Source organism: Carlito syrichta, unplaced genomic scaffold, assembly GCF_000164805.1.
Source record: "Carlito syrichta isolate Samal-C Ts95f unplaced genomic scaffold, Tarsius_syrichta-2.0.1 Scaffold317439, whole genome shotgun sequence".
Classification (NCBI taxonomy): domain Eukaryota; kingdom Metazoa; phylum Chordata; class Mammalia; order Primates; family Tarsiidae; genus Carlito; species Carlito syrichta.
This window is the reverse complement of record NW_007261535.1, coordinates 154,111-171,822: the sequence shown is the minus strand read 5'-3', so window position 1 is coordinate 171,822 and position 17,712 is coordinate 154,111. Positions and strand designations below refer to the sequence as shown.

General features: G+C 62.2%; 2 protein-coding genes across 3 annotated transcripts in view; one reads left to right on the top strand and one right to left on the bottom strand.

Annotated features, from left to right (window-relative positions):
• PIEZO1 (piezo type mechanosensitive ion channel component 1) overlaps nt 1-10,296 on the top strand; it is a 20,935-nt gene extending 10,639 nt beyond the window's left edge. The window contains exons 19-43 of the mRNA XM_021707410.1: nt 7-103; nt 175-346; nt 867-956; nt 1,030-1,127; nt 1,475-1,546; nt 2,127-2,227; nt 2,772-2,868; nt 2,945-3,001; nt 3,083-3,255; nt 3,471-3,592; nt 3,822-4,028; nt 4,245-4,692; nt 4,805-5,093; nt 5,528-5,660; nt 5,744-5,891; nt 5,977-6,191; nt 6,295-6,453; nt 6,526-6,673; nt 8,285-8,473; nt 8,813-8,905; nt 8,988-9,160; nt 9,230-9,352; nt 9,424-9,503; nt 9,596-9,782; nt 9,862-10,296. Of these exons, the coding sequence (XP_021563085.1) occupies nt 7-103; nt 175-346; nt 867-956; nt 1,030-1,127; nt 1,475-1,546; nt 2,127-2,227; nt 2,772-2,868; nt 2,945-3,001; nt 3,083-3,255; nt 3,471-3,592; nt 3,822-4,028; nt 4,245-4,692; nt 4,805-5,093; nt 5,528-5,660; nt 5,744-5,891; nt 5,977-6,191; nt 6,295-6,453; nt 6,526-6,673; nt 8,285-8,473; nt 8,813-8,905; nt 8,988-9,160; nt 9,230-9,352; nt 9,424-9,503; nt 9,596-9,782; nt 9,862-10,111 (3,921 nt within the window). The 3' untranslated portion in view covers nt 10,112-10,296. The remainder of the gene's footprint in view (nt 1-6; nt 104-174; nt 347-866; nt 957-1,029; nt 1,128-1,474; nt 1,547-2,126; nt 2,228-2,771; nt 2,869-2,944; nt 3,002-3,082; nt 3,256-3,470; nt 3,593-3,821; nt 4,029-4,244; nt 4,693-4,804; nt 5,094-5,527; nt 5,661-5,743; nt 5,892-5,976; nt 6,192-6,294; nt 6,454-6,525; nt 6,674-8,284; nt 8,474-8,812; nt 8,906-8,987; nt 9,161-9,229; nt 9,353-9,423; nt 9,504-9,595; nt 9,783-9,861) is intronic.
• Nucleotides 10,297-10,333: 37 nt separating this feature from the next.
• CTU2 (cytosolic thiouridylase subunit 2) lies at nt 10,334-17,616 on the bottom strand. Of its 2 annotated transcripts, XM_008074735.1 has the most exons (15): nt 17,549-17,616; nt 16,932-17,006; nt 14,670-14,748; nt 14,426-14,485; nt 13,411-13,471; nt 12,814-12,923; nt 12,388-12,689; nt 12,179-12,314; nt 11,927-12,058; nt 11,467-11,558; nt 11,264-11,367; nt 11,011-11,158; nt 10,864-10,930; nt 10,641-10,699; nt 10,334-10,561 (listed from the first exon to the last, which is right to left on the bottom strand). In XM_008074735.1, exons 1-15 carry the CDS (start codon nt 17,614-17,616, stop codon nt 10,486-10,488), a joined length of 1,569 nt encoding a protein of 522 aa, XP_008072926.1. In that variant the 3' UTR covers nt 10,334-10,485. The 2 variants fall into 2 exon arrangements, with proteins under 2 accessions (XP_008072926.1, XP_008072928.1); XM_008074737.1 differs by lacking the exon at nt 10,641-10,699.
• Between the last annotated feature and the right edge of the window lie 96 nt (nt 17,617-17,712).

The following is a 17,712-nucleotide window of genomic DNA, read 5'->3' as shown; positions in this document are numbered from 1 at the left end:
CCCCAGCTGCTGTCCTGCGTGTTCGTGGAGCAGATGCAGAGCAGCTTCTGCTGGGTCATCCAGCTCTTCAGTCTCGTGTGCACCGTCAAGGGCTACTACGACCGTGAGTGGCCAGGCGGCGGGTGGGGGCACGGGGGCTGCAGCTCCGGGGCTGAGCCTGAGCCTCGCCCACAGCCAAGGCGATGGTGGGCCGCGACCAGGACTGCCTGCTGCCCGTGGAGGAGGCCGGCGTCCTCTGGGACAGCATCTGCTTCTTCTTCCTGCTGCTGCAGCGCCGCGTCTTCCTCAGCCACTATTTCCTGCACGTCCAGGCCGATCTCCAGGCCACGGCCCTGCTGGCCTCCAGGTCAGTGCCTTGCCCTGATGGCTCAGGCAGGAAGGCCTGCAGCCCAGGGCCCGCTCTGTGACGCTGGCGAGTGGCCAGGAGGGAGAGTTGGGGCCTGGAGGGGGGCAGCACCCGCTCAAGCTCAGCAGCGAGGCTTGGGCTCAGTGGAAGTGAGGTCCTGGCCACTCTGTTGGCATCTCAGCTGGTGTGTTGCCCACGCTGGGCTGAGCGTCTCACACCCTGGGGGCTGCCCTCCCCCAGCAGGGTTCTGGCCTAGAGCAAGCCTGCCATCCTCCCTGCAGCCTGGGGTGGGCAAGCGTCACAGCCACCTCTTCCTCATGTAGGTTCCTGCCCTGTGAGATAGGGTCTGTCCCCTGTCCATAGGCAATATGGAGGGCAGGAGGGCAGATGCCAGCCCCAGGGCTCCTGGTTCAGTGTGGGTGCTCAGGAGAGTGGCCTCGGGTGCACAGGGCCCGGGAAGCCTCCCAGGAGCAGGGGAGAGCCAGGCCAGGTCCTTACACACCCTCCACTCCTCCCACAGGGGCTTCGCCCTCTACAATGCTGCCAACCTCAAGAGCATTGACTTCCACCGCAAAGCTGAAGAAAAGTCCCTGGCCCAGCTGAAGAGACAGTAGGTACCCTTTGGGGCAGGGACCCCCAGCTCCCCGACCGGCTGGCACTCAGTGTCCCCTCCTGCCCCACAGGATGGAACGCATCCGCGCCAAGCAGAAGAAGCACCAGCAGAGTCGGGCAGGCCATCCCCAGGACACCCTGGGCCCCGAGGACCTTGGTGAAGAGCCAGGTGAGGCAGATGAACTGGCGCCTGGGGCCCGGTGTCCAGCATGTCCGTGCCTGCTGGCGCCTGCCTGTGTCTCTGCCATGTGATGTCCCCCGGGGCCCCCGGCCCACCTGTCCTGTGCCATGTGGTCACCTGTCCAACAGGCCTTGAGGCTTCCCTGTGCCTGTCCGTCTGCGCTGTGGGCTCTCTCCTCCCCCCGGGCTCTGAGCCTGACCACCACACGCGGCCTTTGTCACAGCAGGGCCTCGTGTCTGTCTCAGTCCATCTTGTCCCCAAGGCGGTGGCTCTGGCCTCCCTGACCCCCCCCCCACCTCTCCCTGCTGCCTCACCCCCGCCCTGCCCCTCCACAGGGCCCGGCAGTCCAGGGGGCTCTTCCCCGCCACGGAGACAGTGGTGGCGGCCCTGGCTGGACCATGCCACAGGTACCCCTCCTGGCCCATCTTTGACTGCTCTCCTGCTTCCTTGGTTGCTGTCATGGCTTCCCCCACCTCACCGGCCCCCAGGCCCCGATACAGAGCTCTCCTGGGTGGGGGTGCCTCACTGGCCGCAGACCCCTGGCCTGAGCAGTCTCCTCCCCCAGTCCTCCTGTGAGTCCTGCAAGGTGGGAGTCTCAGCTCTCTCTCCGAGACACAGCAGCATGCTTGGATCTGACTAAGGCCCCCACGGCCAGCTGCGTCCCCTGATGCTGATGCCCACAGAATCCCCCGCTAGCTGGCAGCCTGTCCCCTCAGCCCTTGCTGACCCTGCTCCTGCCCTGCTCACGCTCAGTCTGGTCTAGTCCCGTCTGTGTCCCATGCATGTGTCCCGTGCATGTGCCCACCCCTCTCCTCGGGCCACTCCCCTGGGAAGGGTAGCCCTCAGGCCTTGTCCATCTGGGTGCGGGATGTCGAGAGAGCCCTGCTGGCCCATCCCAAACTGAAGAAATGGGCCCGAGGACCCCCAGGATTTTGCTGGGGGTGGGGTTCCTGGGTGGGGCCAGCTCTCAGCTTCACCTGCCCACAGTCATCCACTCCGGGGACTACTTCCTCTTCGAGTCAGACAGTGAGGAAGAGGAGGAGGCCCTGCCAGAGGACCCCAGGGCGTCAGCACAGAGTGCCTTCCAGGTGAGGGGGAGGGGCCCCACTTGTCCTCCTCTGTCTGGAGGGCTCCTGGCCTGGGGCCAGGGCAGCACAGGGGATGGGGAGACAGATGCCCCCAGGGGCTGGGAGCTCAGCCCCCCCAGACTTCCTGTGGGAAACCAGGCCAAGGGCAGCCAGCTGCCTGCCTGCCACCGCCAGTCTGGGTCCCAGCTCTGACCTCCTCTGGCTGCAGTGGCTGCCAGGGCTGACCATAAGGGCTCCTCGTGTGCTGGGCATTCTGGACCCGGAGGGACTTCTTGTCTGTCTTTGGGCCCCTGGCTGTGTCGGTGCAGGCACTGAACGATGGCAGTAACATCCTGGGTGGGCTGTCTGCACAGGGTGTCCTCCTCCACGGGGAGGGGCCCCATTTTCCTAATGTGGAGACCCCCAGGGGGAGCCAACAACAGGGATCTGGTGGCAAGCCTGCCTGATCCCAGACCCTCCTCTTCCCTGGGAGCGCAGGGGAGGGCAGGATTGGGGCTGATGGCTGGGGAGGCCAGAGTCCTAACCCAGAGGGCCTGGCCTGCAGATGGCATACCAGGCGTGGGTGACCAACGCCCAGACAGTGCTGCGGCGGCAGCAGCAGGAACGGGCACAGCTGGAGCAGACAGGACAGCTGTCCACGGGTGAGCTGAGTGGGGTGGGGGAGTGTGGGCTGTGGCGCCATGAGACGCTGAGACATTGACTGCACCCTTTGCCCAGGGGGTGGCCCGATCCCAGAGATGGAGCCGGTGGAGGGTCCCGAGGACCGGGTGACAGGTACGTGGGCCTCAGCTGCTAGGGCTGGGGGCTCTCCTGACCGCAGGCCGTCCCTCCAGCACCTCTCCCGCCTCCCTGCAGGCCGCAGCCACGTGATGCAGCGGGTGCTGAGCACAGTGCAGTTCCTGTGGGTGCTGGGGCAGGCGCTTGTGGACGGGCTGACGCGCTGGCTGCGGGCGTTCACCAGGCACCACCGCACCATGAGCGAAGTGCTGCGCGCAGAGCGGTACCTCCTTACACAGGAGCTCCTACGGGTGAGCCCATCCCAGCCCCATCATGCTCCTGCCCCGCCCCCGTCACACTCCTGCCTCCCCACAGCATGCCTAAGACCCGCCCACACTGCACTCCTGCCCCACCCGCTTGTGGCCACGCCTCACGCCCCTGCCCCTACCCCTACCCCTACCCCTGCGTGGCTTGCGTGCAAGGCTGGGGTGAGGGGGCAGCCCTGAGCCTGCTGCCATCCCTGCAGGGTGGGGAGGTCCACCGCAGTGTGTTGGTGCGCGGTGTGTTGGTGCGGCTGTACGACGGTGAGGCCGAGGTCCGGTTGACAGGCACCTCACAGGCCCGAGACGCCACCAGCACAGCGTCCAGGTAGGTGCCAGAGCTGAGCACTGAGCCAGGACCCTCCCCTCCCTGCGGCTCCAAAGCAAGGCTTGGTCCTCAGCCTGAGGCGCTGCCCCTGAAGGGCAGGCACATCCAGGCCATCTGGACCCTCGCTGTCCCTTGTCCACTAAAGGGCCTTGGAACACTCTTCCCCCCGCACCCCTCCTGAGTCTCAGCCTCAAACCAGGCCCCCCTGGGACCCGGCTTCCCTCTCCAGCGGGCTGGGGGCCGAGGAGGTGCCCAGCAGCGTGGCCGAGGACACCAACAGCCCCCTGAGCACCGGCTACCACACACGCAGCGGCAGCGAGGAGGTTGTTACTGACCCTGAGGGGCCTGAGGCCGGGACTTCCCTGCATGGCTCCCGGGAGCTTCTGACCAGCACTCGACCGCGGATGCGCACAGCCAGTGAACTGCTCTTGGACAGGTGTGGCACAGGGGTGTGGGGGTGCCGGGCAGGCTGAACTGTCCTCACAGCTGCCCTCTAGAGGGTGCAGCCCAGCCAGCCTGGCGGAAGCCTGTTATTGCGGCTGCAGACCCTTGGGCCCCAGGTGGCCCCTGGTATGTCGAGTCTGTCCAACCCCACAGCTGCAGATCCTTGGTCCCCGGTGGCCTCCAGTCATGAGTCCATGACTTCCTGCAGGCGCCTGCATATCCCGGAGCTGGAGGAGGCTGAGCAGTTTGCGGAGGGGCAGGGCCGGGCGCTGCGGCTGCTGCAGGCCATGTACCAGTGCGTGGCCGCTCACTCGGAGCTGCTCTGCTACTTTGTCATCATCCTCAACCACATGGTCACTGCCTCAGCCGGCTCCCTGGTGCTGCCGGTATTGGTCTTCCTGTGGGCCATGCTGTCCATCCCACGGCCCAGCAAGCGCTTCTGGATGACAGCCATCGTGTTCACTGAAGTCACAGTGGTCACCAAGTACCTGTTCCAGTTCGGCTTCTTCCCGTGGAACAGCCATGTGGTGCTGCGGCGTAATGAGAACAAACCCTACTTCCCACCGCGCATTCTGGGTCTGGAGAAGACCGATGGCTACATCAAGCATGACCTGCTGCAGCTCATGGCGCTCTTCTTCCACCGCTCCCAGCTACTGGTGAGCTCCGGGCGGGCAGGGCAGGCCCTCGGGCGGGCCGGCCGTCCTGCCTGGGCCGAGTGCTGCCCAGCGTGGCCCAGACCAACCTCCTCAACGCTGCTCCTCCCCGTAGTGCTACGGTCTCTGGGACCATGAGGAGGACCCACTGTCCGAGGAGTACAGCAGCAGTGGGAAGGAGCCAGGAGCCGAGGAGGGGCCCCAGACCAAGGCAGGCGCAGGGCCCCAGGAGGAGCCAGGGGTGCCTGGAGCCACCACCAAGTACCAGGTTCAGGAGGATGCCAGGGTCGGACCCACGGATGGGCCACGAGTGGCACTCAAGCCCCACGACACGGGGCGTGTTGGCCTACGTTTCAGAAGGAGGAGGAAGGAGAGTCTGGAACCCCGAGGACCAGCAGCCATCGGTACAGTAGCCCTGAGCCCTGGCCCTCACCTGCCCATCCTCCCCAAGGAGCTGTGGTCCCCAACCATGTTTCTGGGGAGGTGGACAAGGCAGGGAGAACGCTGCGCTCAGATGAGACAGCCCTGGCATGGGGACTGCTCGGACTCCAGGATGGCACTTGGAGCTAGGGGATCTTGGCTCTCAGAGGAAGCCCCTGGCTACCGGCAGTGGCTACAGCAGCACCTGCCTCCCTGGCTTTTGTGTGGAGCTGTCTCCTGGTGAGGGATGTTGACCTGGGCCAGAGGACACACCCAGCTGCCCCACTGCTGGCGACACTGGGAGGTCCCGTGCTTGGTCTGCCTGTAAGATGGGGATGCCAGCCTCTCTGGTGGCCAGAAGCCATATACCAGGCCCAGTGTGCATGGGGGCTCAGCTGGCAGTGGCTTCTCCCCACAGAAGCTGAGGACAGGGAGGAGGACGAGGAGGACGAGGAGAAAGAGGCTGCCATGGGGAAGGAGAAGAGGCCAAGTCGCTCCCGAGAGAGAGTGCGGGCAGCTGGGCTCTGGCTGCAGAACTTCTGCCTGTCCCTGTGAGTGGCCCTGGCCTGGGGCAGGGGGCAGGGCAGGGAGGTCAGCTCTGAGCCGGGCGCCCGCTGAGTCCACCCACCCGCAGGGCCCAGAGCATGTACCGGCCGCTGCGGCGCTTCTTCCATGACATCCTGCACACAAAGTACCGTGCGGCCACTGACGTCTACGCACTCATGTTCCTGGCAGACGTGGTTGACTTCATCATCATTGTCTTCGGCTTCTGGGCATTTGGGGTGAGCTGGCCCAGGATCCTCTGTGGATGCACAGCCCTGACCACCATGGCTCGGCGCCCCCTGACCTGTGCCCTCCCTGCCACAGAAGCACTCAGCGGCCACAGATATCACGTCCTCGCTGTCAGACGACCAGGTGCCCGAGGCCTTCCTGGTGATGCTGCTGATCCAGTTTGGCACCATGGTGGTGGACCGCGCCCTGTACCTGCGCAAGACCGTGCTGGGCAAGCTGGCCTTCCAGGTGGCGCTGGTGCTGGCCATCCACCTCTGGATGTTCTTCATCCTGCCTGCCGTCACTGAGAGGTGGGTGCACTGTGGGGGCGAGCTCGGTCTCCCTTTTGGACCATAGCCTGGTCCTCCTGGGGACTCCATTCCCGGCAGCCCCTTGATGCAGCTGTTCCCCCAGGATGTTCAGCCAGAACGCGGTGGCCCAGCTGTGGTACTTTGTGAAGTGCATCTACTTCGCCCTGTCAGCTTACCAGATCCGCTGCGGCTACCCAACCCGCATCCTCGGCAACTTCCTCACCAAGAAGTACAACCACCTCAACCTCTTCCTCTTCCAGGCGTGAGTGTGGGGCTGGCGGGGGGCTGGCAGGGAGGCTGCTGCCAGCACTTGACGGGAGTCCTGGCATGGCAGGTTCCGGCTGGTGCCGTTCCTGGTGGAGCTGCGGGCGGTGATGGACTGGGTGTGGACGGATACCACGCTGTCCCTGTCCAACTGGATGTGTGTGGAAGACATCTATGCTAACATCTTCATCATCAAGTGCAGCCGTGAGACGGAAAAGGTGCCTGGGCCAGGGCGGGGACTCCAGAAGAGGATGGGGATGTAACTGCCATGAGGCTCCCAGAGGGCTGGTGATGCGCCAACCAGATGGTGCAGGTCGTTCCCTGGGCTCACAGCCTGTGTTGATACAAGGCCAACAGAGGGTCTTTCAGAAAACTCTGGGCAGCTGCAGTGGGTGTTGGGGGCTGGCAGAATGGCCCTGGGGGTTGCAGGCCAGCCACGGAGCCACAGCCTGGGCCAGCCAAGGAAGACGGGGATGGATGCTGTGCCAGTGGAGTGCTCATCTTTTACCAGCTTTATTGGACAGATTTGCAGCACTCAATCCCGTTTAATATGCATGGCCCATGGCATCTGGTGCGCTCGCAGTGGTGTGATCACTGTGTGGCCAGCTTCGGGGCACTTTCACCACCCAAGGAACACAGGGCCCAATGGCCGTCACCCCCCTGCCCCCTCCCAGCCCCAGCCATTGCTGGTCCATGTCCTATCTCTATGGACCCTTCACATACACAGACTCACTGCGTGGCCTGCTGTGACTAGTTTGCCCTCAGTACGGTGTTTCCCAGGCTCGTCCACGATGGCCCATGAGTGAGTGACATTCCACAGTATGGATGGACCACGGCTTTATCTGCTCATCTGCCAATGGACTTGTGGGCCATTTCCTCTTCCCACTGTTGCAAATACCACTGCTAGAATGTCCACGTCCACATCTTTGTGTGGAGGTGGTCTCAGTTCAGTTGGGCACGGACCTGGGAGCAGGCCTGCGGGCTCATGTGGATGCTCCGTTTAATGCTATAGGGAATGGCTGTTCCCACAGTAGCCATGCTGCCCTGCATTCCAGCCGCAGCGCTAGGTCCCAGTTCCCCCACAGTCCCGACAACCTGCCCGAGTCTGCTTTCAGTTTTGGCCGTACCCGCGGGCATGTGGGCAGCACGCGGGTTCTATTTGCATCTCCCAGCGGACGGGCGATGCAGAACACCGTATTGTGAGCTTGCTGGCCACCTGCTCATCTCTGGAGAAACGTCTATCCTCTCCCTGCTTGCTGGCCTCTTCTCATTACTGAGTCAAGAGAGTTCTCCATGTACTCTGGCTACAACTCCCTTATCTGACATGCAAAAAGGGTCTCCCCCGGAGGGAATGGTTCTTGTTCTCCTCAGTGGTATCTTTTCAAGAATCACTCTGAGTAACATCCAGCTTGTTTAGTCATCTTTGCTCATGCTTCTGGTGTTTTATCTATAGTTTTAGCTCTTTCATCAACTTTGAGTTAATCTCTTAGGTATACGGTATGAGGTAGGAATTCCATCTCATTCTTTTGCTTGGGTTTGTCTCAGTACATGTTGAAAGACCGTTCCCATGGAATGGTCTGGCTCCTTTGTCTGGAATCCACTGGACCTTACCATGAGGGTCTATTTCGGGGCCTCAGCTGTGTTCTACTGGTCTATGCATCTGTCCCTGGGGCTCCTGTGGCTGTGTAGTCGGTGCTGGTATCAAGTTGGGGCCTGACTGTGGGCTGCTGAGTGAGCCAGAACATGGCCACGTGAGGGCCTAGGCCATTGAGTTGGGGAGGAAGGGCAGAGCTAAGCAGGTGACCTGTGACATTCCCTCTCCCCTGCAGAAATACCCGCAGCCCAAGGGGCAGAAGAAGAAGAAGATTGTCAAGTATGGCATGGGTGGCCTCATCATCCTCTTCCTCATTGCCATCATCTGGTTCCCACTGCTCTTTATGTCACTGGTGCGCTCCGTGGTTGGCGTCGTCAACCAGCCCATCGATGTCACCGTTACCCTCAAGCTAGGTGGCTATGAGGTGAGTCCCACGGCTAGTCCACGGGTCCTCCTGTCTGTCCCCCCAGGGAAAGGGGAGCCCCACATAGCTGGTCCACAGGCCAACCTGTTCATTCCCTCGAGGAAAGAGGGAGCTCCACGGCTGGTCCACAGGCCCAATTGTCCATCCCCCCCTAGAGAAAGGGGAGCCCCACACGGGTGGGCCACGGGCCCACTTGTCTGTCCCCCCAGGGAAAAGGGAACCTCCCATGGCTGTCAGTCCCCAGCATCCCAGGGCTCCAGGCTCCCCCTTGTGGATCTGAGCGGAGCTCTGTGCGGATCCCGTGATGCTCCCTGGTCCGTGTCCCCCTGTCCACCTCAGCCACTGTTCACCATGAGTGCCCAGCAGCCATCCATCGTCCCCTTCACGGCCCAGGCCTACGAGGAGCTGTCCAGGCGGTTTGACCCTCACCCAGTAAGTGGCCTCCACCCTGCCATGGCCTGGTGGGAGGGGCTGACTGGGGACACAGGCACTGAGGGGTACCCCCTGCACCTAGTTGGCCATGCAGTTCATCAGCCAGTACAGCCCTGATGACATCGTCACAGCGCACATCGAGGGTAGCTCCGGGGCGCTGTGGCGCATCAGCCCTCCAAGCCGTGCCCAAATGAAGCGGGAGCTGTATAATGGCACGGCTGACATCACCCTGCGCTTCACCTGGAACTTCCAGAGGTGAGTCCTGTGCCTGGGGTGGGGCCTGGGGGATCTTGCCCACAGTGGGTCATGCTGCACTCCCCACAGGGACCTGGCCAAGGGGGGCACTGTGGAGTACACCAATGAGAAGCACACGCTGGACCTGGCTCCCAATAGCACCGCACGGCGGCAGCTGGCCAGCCTGCTGGAGGGCACCTCAGACCAGTCTGTGTGAGTGGGGTCTGTGAGGGGGTTGGGCTCAGGGGCCAGGCCAGGCCTGACCCACCAGTGCCTCCCCACAGGGTCATCCCTAACCTCTTCCCCAAGTACATCCGCGCACCCAACGGGCCCGAAGCCAACCCCGTAAAGCAGCTGCAGCCCAGTGAGTGTGGGCGGGGGGTGGGCGGGGGCATGGCCTGGGCCCTACATGGAGGGCCTGTCCACAGCTTCTACGGTGTCCTGTCTCTGCCCCAGATGAGGAGGCTGACTACCTTGGCGTGCGCATCCAGTTACGGCGAGAGCAGGGCGCGGGGGCCGCCGGCTTCCTGGAGTGGTGGGTGGTCGAGCTGCAGGACTGCCGGGCCCACTGCAACCTGCTGCCTATGGTCATCTTCAGTGACAAGGTCAGCCCACCCAGCCTCGGCTTCCTGGCTGGTTACGGGTGAGTGTGCAGCCTGGAGATGTCCTGCGGCTGGGGAGGGACTCTGGGTGGCCCCGGACTCACCCACCCCATCCGGCAGGATCATGGGGCTATATGTGTCCATCGTGCTGGTCATTGGCAAATTCGTGCGCGGCTTCTTCAGCGAGATCTCACACTCCATCATGTTCGAGGAGCTGCCGTGTGTGGACCGCATCCTCAAGCTGTGCCAGGACATCTTCCTGGTGCGCGAGACCCGTGAGCTGGAGCTAGAGGAGGAGCTGTATGCCAAGCTCATCTTCCTGTACCGCTCGCCGGAGACCATGATCAAGTGGACCCGTGAGAAGGAGTAGGGACCAGACTGGCCCAGAAGGGAGGAGCCAGCCGCTGTGCAGTGCAGCCACAAGGGGGGGGTTGGCGCTCCTCGGGCCGGGGGAGCAGCTGCCCCAGGCAGAGGCCACCAGCTGTGACACGTCCTCCCGGCCCACTGAGCCCTGATGCTGCTGTCAGAGAAGGCGCGTGGCACTGCCATCCCTCCCTCGCCCCTGCACCCCCACCCCATGCGTACTGTAGGGTTTTCTAATTAAAAATGTTTTTATTTATACAAACGGACAATCACAGGCCAGCCTGCATCCTTGCCATCTGGCTCTAGTGTGGACACCTCTGCCCCAGGTGGCTGGCACCTGCTGTCGGGCCCAAGTTGTCCCCACATGTGCGACCCTGAGGCTCAGCTGTGAGCTGGCGCTGCCTCTTCATCACTGTCCTCGATCAGATACTCCTGGATCTCCTGCAGGACCTGGGCCCTGGAGGAAGCTGCAGTGGGAACCGGCCCGGGGCTCCTACCCAGAAGGGGCTCCCCTCCCAGCAGGGTGGCACCAATACCTCTGTCTGCGGAGCTGCGCCTCGGCCAGGACATAGGGTGGCAAGGTATCTAGGGATGGCTGCAACAAGAGCCGGCATGCAAGGGTGGTGTGGCTGTGGAGCCAGCTGCACAGTTGTCAGAGGCCCCCCAGCATCCCCTGGGGGCGTTTTCTGCCTCTCTGGCCTCAGCCACCTCTCTGCCACATCCCTGAGCCCAGCCAAGCACGCATGGGAATCCACTCACCAGGTCCTTCATGTTCACACGGCAGCCATAGCACAGCTGCTCCACAACGTGGGCCCCAGGGTCTTCCCTGCAGAAGTAACGCTGGCTGTGAGCAGTCTCAGCCCCTGTCCAGGTGCAGTGAGGGAAAGGGTGTCAACCAGAACTTACCTCTCGCAGGCCCCCCTGCAGCAGTCCTGGGCCCTGGCCACCCCTGGAGCGCAGCAGGGCTCGGGCGATGTTCCCGCTTCAGCCAGCGGAGTGGGCGGTTGCATCTGGGAGAGATGTGAGGTCTGAGCCCCAAACGCCGTGGCACTGTCTGCAAGCAAAGAAGGGCTGAGGGTACCCTTGGGCCGCCAAACCCCAACACCCACACCCTGGCAACACTCACACCCCACTGTCCCAGAGAAGTCGCAGCACAGACCAGCAGTATCGATGTCCAATGTGCACATGCAGAGGAGGCAGCGGGGGGTAGGGGAACTGGCAGCAGGGCCGTCCCTGGGGGCCTTCACCAGCTTCTCACTTGTCCTGTGGCCAGGTGGGAACAGGTCACAAATGTGCCAGGGTATCCCTCTGTCTCAGGCCCACGGGCAGTGCGCTCAGCACCCAAGTTGGCTCTGCACGTACCTGTACACTGTGCTAACTGTGGAGGGGAACTGGGCCTGTAGCCGGAGGATGAAAGCCTCCATCAGCCGATGGATGCTGGCCTTCTCGGGGGCCTGGGGACAACCAGAGAGGCTGCGGGGGGGGGCCTGGGCAGGGGGAGGGCCTGGCTGAGGCAAGTGGCCTCATCGAGCCGGGGCCACAGGCTTCACACTGCCAGCCCGGAGTCTGCCCAACATGTGTCCAGGCCAGAGGACACATGCCTGGAGAGAGCCTGCAGGGTTGTCCTGCCACCCTGTCACCCCTCGGGGACAGGTACTGGGCTGGCCACCTCCTGCCCCAAGCCACCTCACAAACACCAGCCTGCCCCTCCTAGGCACAGGGTGGGCTCAGAGATCCCTGGCGTGAAGGTTGCTGGCAACCTCGGAGCTTTGCTGGAGGTGGGGTTCTGCCCAGCCCATGCAGCCCATCTCTGTGGACCCACCTTGGTGTCAATGGCTGGCGTGAAGACGGAGGGGACCGCAAACAGGTGGTTGTAGAAGGCAACCTCCTTCAGGGTGTGGTCCCTCATGGGCCGTACCACCACCACATCCCCATGTCGCTCGTCGGAGAAGCCCTGGGGGGCAGGGCTGTGAGGCCAAGGTCATAGCCCCCGTCCATGTGGGAGACATGTTCTCTGCAGAGAAGGGGGCAAGGGGTGCAAGAAGGCCCCCCCCGGGGCCCAGGCACCACATACCGTGTCCCAGGCCAAGAAGGCTCCTCTCCCCAGCGCCAGGTTGGTCATGAGCTTGATAGCCAGGCGGGTGCAGCTATCCCCAGTCATCACCTTGGAGTAGCCGTGAGTGCGGGCCACGTGCAGGATGAGGTGTGTCCTGCAGTGCAGAGCATCTCAGGTCTGGGGATCTGGGGGGTATTCTTAGGCCAGGGGGACGGGTGGGGCCTCACCGCAGTGTCTGCAGAAGCTCCTCCTTGGCCGTCAGTGTCTTCACTGAGCCAAACAGTCTGGTCAGAGCCTCAGTCTGGGCGGCTGCAGGTGGCCCTACCGGGCTCTGGGAGTCCAGGGGGTCCCAGGGGAGCTGGCACAGCTGCTCCTCTCCAAGAGCCAGCCTGGGGCTATCCTGGGCCCCCTCGGCAGCCAGTGCATGCTGCTGCTGGAGGAAACTGTCAACAGCAGTCTTGTAGGCCCCCTCAGGCCCCACCAGGCCCTGTGCAGAGCAACGCAGCACGGAAGGTGGCAGGCTGAACACCTTCCAGATGCAGAGAAGGTAGTGAGGCCAGGCCCACGGGCTGTCCCAGGAGTGAGGGTGGACCCCTCATGGACAGCCCCAGTAGTCCCCTCCAGGACCCTCTCCCAGGGACAGGCCTGCCTACCTCCTCTAGGGGGACCAGGTGCCACGGGAAGCCAGTGCTCTGCAGGACCCGCCTCATGTCGGTCAGGGTCTCGGCTCTGTCCTCTGGGCTCTGGCCACAAGCTACTCCCTCTGAAAAACCCAGACAGAAGCAAAAGTCAGAGCTTACGGGAGAACCAGGAGGGTGAGGCCACCCACAGGGAGGTACCCTTCCAGACTATGCGGTGCTGCTTCTGCGAACTGCAGGGGACTCCCTCATGGCTGACAGCAGCACTAGGTGCCCATGGGCCCCTCCAGAGGAGCGAGGGTCAGGAAGGCTGTGGCCTGGCCCTACACACCCTGTCCCATACCACATACCAACCTCGCCCTTCTCAGTCCCTGGACCACGATGGAGGTGGGTGCTGCTCTTGCCCCATTCCCCTAACTTGCTGATGATGGTGTGAGACTCCAGGAATGGGGTGCTGCCTGTTGATGGGTATGTCCACTGTCTCCTTCAGGGAAATGTCCCCACCAGGGCCTTGGTGTGGGCACAGTGAGTTTCAACAAGTCCTATTGGGGGAGGATCCATGGGACCCATCCCAAATGGCCAGGGTCTCGGAGGGGCAATGGTCACACATACCATCCACATAGAGGATCCCCGGCATGAAACGCAGTCTTCTAGCAGAGTCTTGACTCAGGCCCTGGAAGGAGAGGTCAGGGACTCAGACCCCAGCCACAAGCCCTGGGACACTTTTCCATTTTTTATCTGGATTAAACATCCTCTGGGAAAGTGAGGTGAACCCCCTTTTAGGAGACAAAGCTGTCCAGACCTGAGTGTCAGGCAGGCCCCATGGGCAAGGCTGCACAGCCCGACTCATTTGAATGGGGGTGCTATTGGGTCTTTGCTCTCCTGAGAAAACACGCCCCCAACCGCAGAAACCTCACAGCCCACCCCTCACCAGCCAGCCCTGGGTGTTCCAGCAACATGAGGAGGGGAAGGTGGAATTGTGCCACCAACCCGGGCTCCCTGGCCGCTGACACTTATGGGAAACACTGCACTCAGGCAGGGCATCAGTGGACACAGCAGAGGCAGAGCCAGGTGCCTCGCACATCACCCGGACAGTCCATAGCCCCCCCAGACGGGAGCATGGTGCTAACCACGGCAGGGCCACACAGGTGCCCGGGCCATAACCAGCACTGTCCCTCGCCCAGGCAGAGGGTCCTCCCCTGTGTGGACACCGTGCGTATGCCCCTCCACCATGCCCTCAGGACAAACTCCCTGCCTCAGACCCTGAGCTGTCCCTGAACACACCAGGGTGCAGTCCCAGCCCCTCCCAATGTGTAGCACAAGTTGCCATGTGTAGAGCCTCCACCTAGCCTGCTGCCCCCTTTGCTTCACCTGGCGAGTCCCGCCCCCCACCTTGGGGTCACACCCAGCTGAGCCAAGACGCACTTTCCAGCGACCACGTCTCTGTGCAGGCTGAGCACATGGACACAGCTAAACTGCGGCCCCGATGGGTGCTTAGGACAAGGTTTCTGGTTTGTGCACCTGCTGTATACACATCTGAGAACCCTGCAGGTGTCCAGGGTTTTAGCCCCAACCAAGAGCCCCCCCAGCAGGCCAAGAAGGAGTCCCTGCAGCCCCGGGAACACACCTCAAGGACCTGCCAGACCATGGAGCTGGAGGAAGGTCCCCCGGACCACGCCAAGAGCACCTGGGGAGAAGGAACGTCACCAAGGTACCATGCCTCCAACCCGAGCACGGACGCCCCACCTCGTGATGGCCCTGAACAAAGTCCAGGAAGGGGCTGGCTGGCCAGGTCACCTATGGGAGGGGCAGCGGGAGCCTCAGGCCAGGGGATTCGGCTGCTCGGTCAGACCCCAGGACCCAGACATTACCTTCTCGCCCGGAAAGATGAGCCGGTTCTTGCCCAGCATGGCTCTGAACTTATGGACGTAAAAGGTCTTGAAACAATCCCTGTAACATAGATGCGGGGCGAAGGGCTGCTTGATGCCTGCACAGAGGGCAGCATCCTGGGGCCCAGTGGGGCCACATGTGCCTTCTAGCAATTTCCATTTTTAGAAGCAGCACCTTCACATCGAGGCTCTGTCCAGACATTAGTGAAGGGTGCCAGGCTGAGGGCTCCCCAGCTGCAGCTTACCCAGGGTTCTTTCCACGCCCCGCCACGTGAGCACGGGTGCAGGGGCTATGTCTTCAGCTGACCCTGGTTCACTAGGTCAGAGGTTCTTACCCCGGCAGCACATTCAAATCTCATAGACCAAGTCAGTGAGAATTTCTGGAGGTGAGGCCCATGAACCTGCATCTGTAAAACTCCCTGCAGCCCTGGTGGGCAGTCAGGGTGGACAGCAGTACCCAGTGCCGAGAGGCAGTGCTCTGCAAGAGGCCACCCTGTGCCTGGGGCTGCCCCAGGCCTCTATCTTCCTGCCACACTCACCCAGTGCCCACAGCTCCTCCCAATGCCAAACAGGTGCTACATGCAAGAGGCCGACCCACCCCCGTGACCACTGATGGACAGGAAAGTGACTCTATGCTAACAGCAAGATGCCAGGTCAGGGACTGCAGGTGATCGGCAAGTGCCAATGATGGGACATGGGGAGAGGCTCCCCTGGGAGCAGCTCCAGGCATGGCAAGTCTCAGTGTGCTGGACATCCCCTGCTCACTGTGGGAGGAGGACTTGCCTCCCCACAACACTAGTCCATGTGGACATGCTGTCTCCTCTGGTTCAGGCAAGACCAAAGTTTTCCACACATGCCTGACCCTTTTTTTTTTTTTTTTAAGTTGGAGTCTCACTGCCACCCAGGCTGGAGTGCAACAGCACACTCACAGTCACTGCAGCTTCGACCTGCTGGGCTCAGGTGATCCTCCCACCTCAGCCTTCCAAGTAGCTGGAACCACAGACATGTACCACTACACCTGCTATTTTTTTAATTTATTGTAGAGATAAGGTCTAGCCAATTTTCCCAGGCTGGTCTTGAACCCTGGGCTCAGGCAATCCCCTCACCTCTGTCTCCCAAAGTCCTAGGATGACAGGCATGAGCCACCACGCCTGGCCTCACACCCTGATTTTAATCACTGGGTACCCCACTCAAAACCGATATCCCAAGACCTCCACCTGGAGCGCTGGCTTCCCACCCCTCCTCAGACTAGGCACGCATGGCAGAGGGAAGCTCTGGGCCTGGGAAAGAGCCCCACAGGCCACACGGGCCAGCCCAGGGCCATGGCAGCTTCTCTCCCAGTGAATCCTCCCAGCAGTCGGCATTTTCAGATGCTGTCTTACCCAAAATGTAACTCCTGGTGGCACACCCCTCATCCTCCAAATCTGTAAGGCTCCCACAAGAGTGTCAGGGACAAGAATGTTTTGAGAAAAGAACCTACTCAGCTCCCCAACTCCAGTGTCTTTTTTGGAACATCTTAGAAAGCAGAGCCCAGGATTCCTGGAGACCAGCTTAAAGGTGTGAGGTCACCACTCGCTCAACAAACACAAAAAAATGTGCAATGATGCAATGCCACTAGGAAGAGGCTAATGCTGGAGAGACCCAGGCCTGCCCTCAGGAGCCACGAACTAAGAGCAAATGACCCAACAAAGTGGCTACAAGCCAAGGAAGATGTGACAAGGCCACAAATGAGTTACAGCTAAAGAGGAACAGCCGCACACGCTGGCGCCTCTGAGATTTAGCCTCTGCTGCTGTCCACAGGGCCTCTGAGACCGGGAGAAGGCTGGAGCTCTCCTTCCAAGCCTTTATTCCCCACCCCCACCAGAGATAAAACAGGCACTCGTGAGATAAACAACTGTCACCTTGATCACCTGCCCCAGTTTACAGGATGCTCTGAACTGCCCCTAGATGTATTCCAGTTGCCCCTCACGCCCCTCTCTCCTACACCTATCCCAAACTAGACACTACACCCTCACTTTCCACTCTCCTCATAAGCTCCACCAGCGACCTTCCTGCCAGCTGACCTGTGGCTAGACCACGGAGATTATGACCCAGGCAGGAACCCAATGCTGCCCACCTCCGCCTCACCCCAGGACCACCGGTAGTAACATTAGAAGCAGAAATCGTTACTAGCCTCAGAATTTGAGGTGACTGCAGCTGCTGAGTGAGCCATGGTTGCCAGTCTTTCACGTGCCTAGGCCTCACCTGCAGAAGGCGTCTCCCGCTCGGATCACCACCACCGGCACACCTTCCTTGCACTTTACACATTTGTGCTCACGGCTTTGAGGATGGAGAGAGGAGAGAACAAAACACAGGTGACACGTCCCACCCGTGAGCTTCGGGGACAGCTCGGGTTTCTCACACTGAGCTGGGTCTGAGGAGGCCACCGGGTACACACAAAAACCAGGACTTGCGTTTTGTCCAAACTACCAACTCGACAAGAAAGACAAAGGCACCGAGGGGTGTGTGGCCTGGAAAAGCCGGCTCGGGGACACACAAAGGCCGCCTCTCCGTCCCTCTCGGGCTGGCACGGAGAGGAGAGACGGGGCTTCACGCGGCCCGCGGCCGCGGGGCAGGGAGACCGAGTTTCCTCGGAGGAGGCGCGGCGCCGTCCGCGGCTGCTGCGGTCAGAGCGGGCCCCTGCCAGGGCGCTGCGGGGCGAGGACCGCTTCCACCGAGGCTGCCGGGGGACACAGGGGACCTCCCGCGCGGGCTTCCCGGAGCGCGGCGCCCCCGAGGAACGGGGAGTCTCCAGGACAGGGCTCGCGGTCGGGCGGGGGCGCGGGAGCGCGGCGGGGGAGGCTCTGGCCTCCAGTTCTCACCCAGGCCGCGGAGCGGTCGGCGGCTCCCTGAGCGCCGGACCCCCGTAGTCCTCGCCCACCTGACACATGGTCGCGCCCGGCCGGCGGCGACAGAACGGTTGCGACCACAAGGCTGCTACCACAACACGGCGGTGCGCCCTGATGACGCCAGCGCGGCGCAGGCG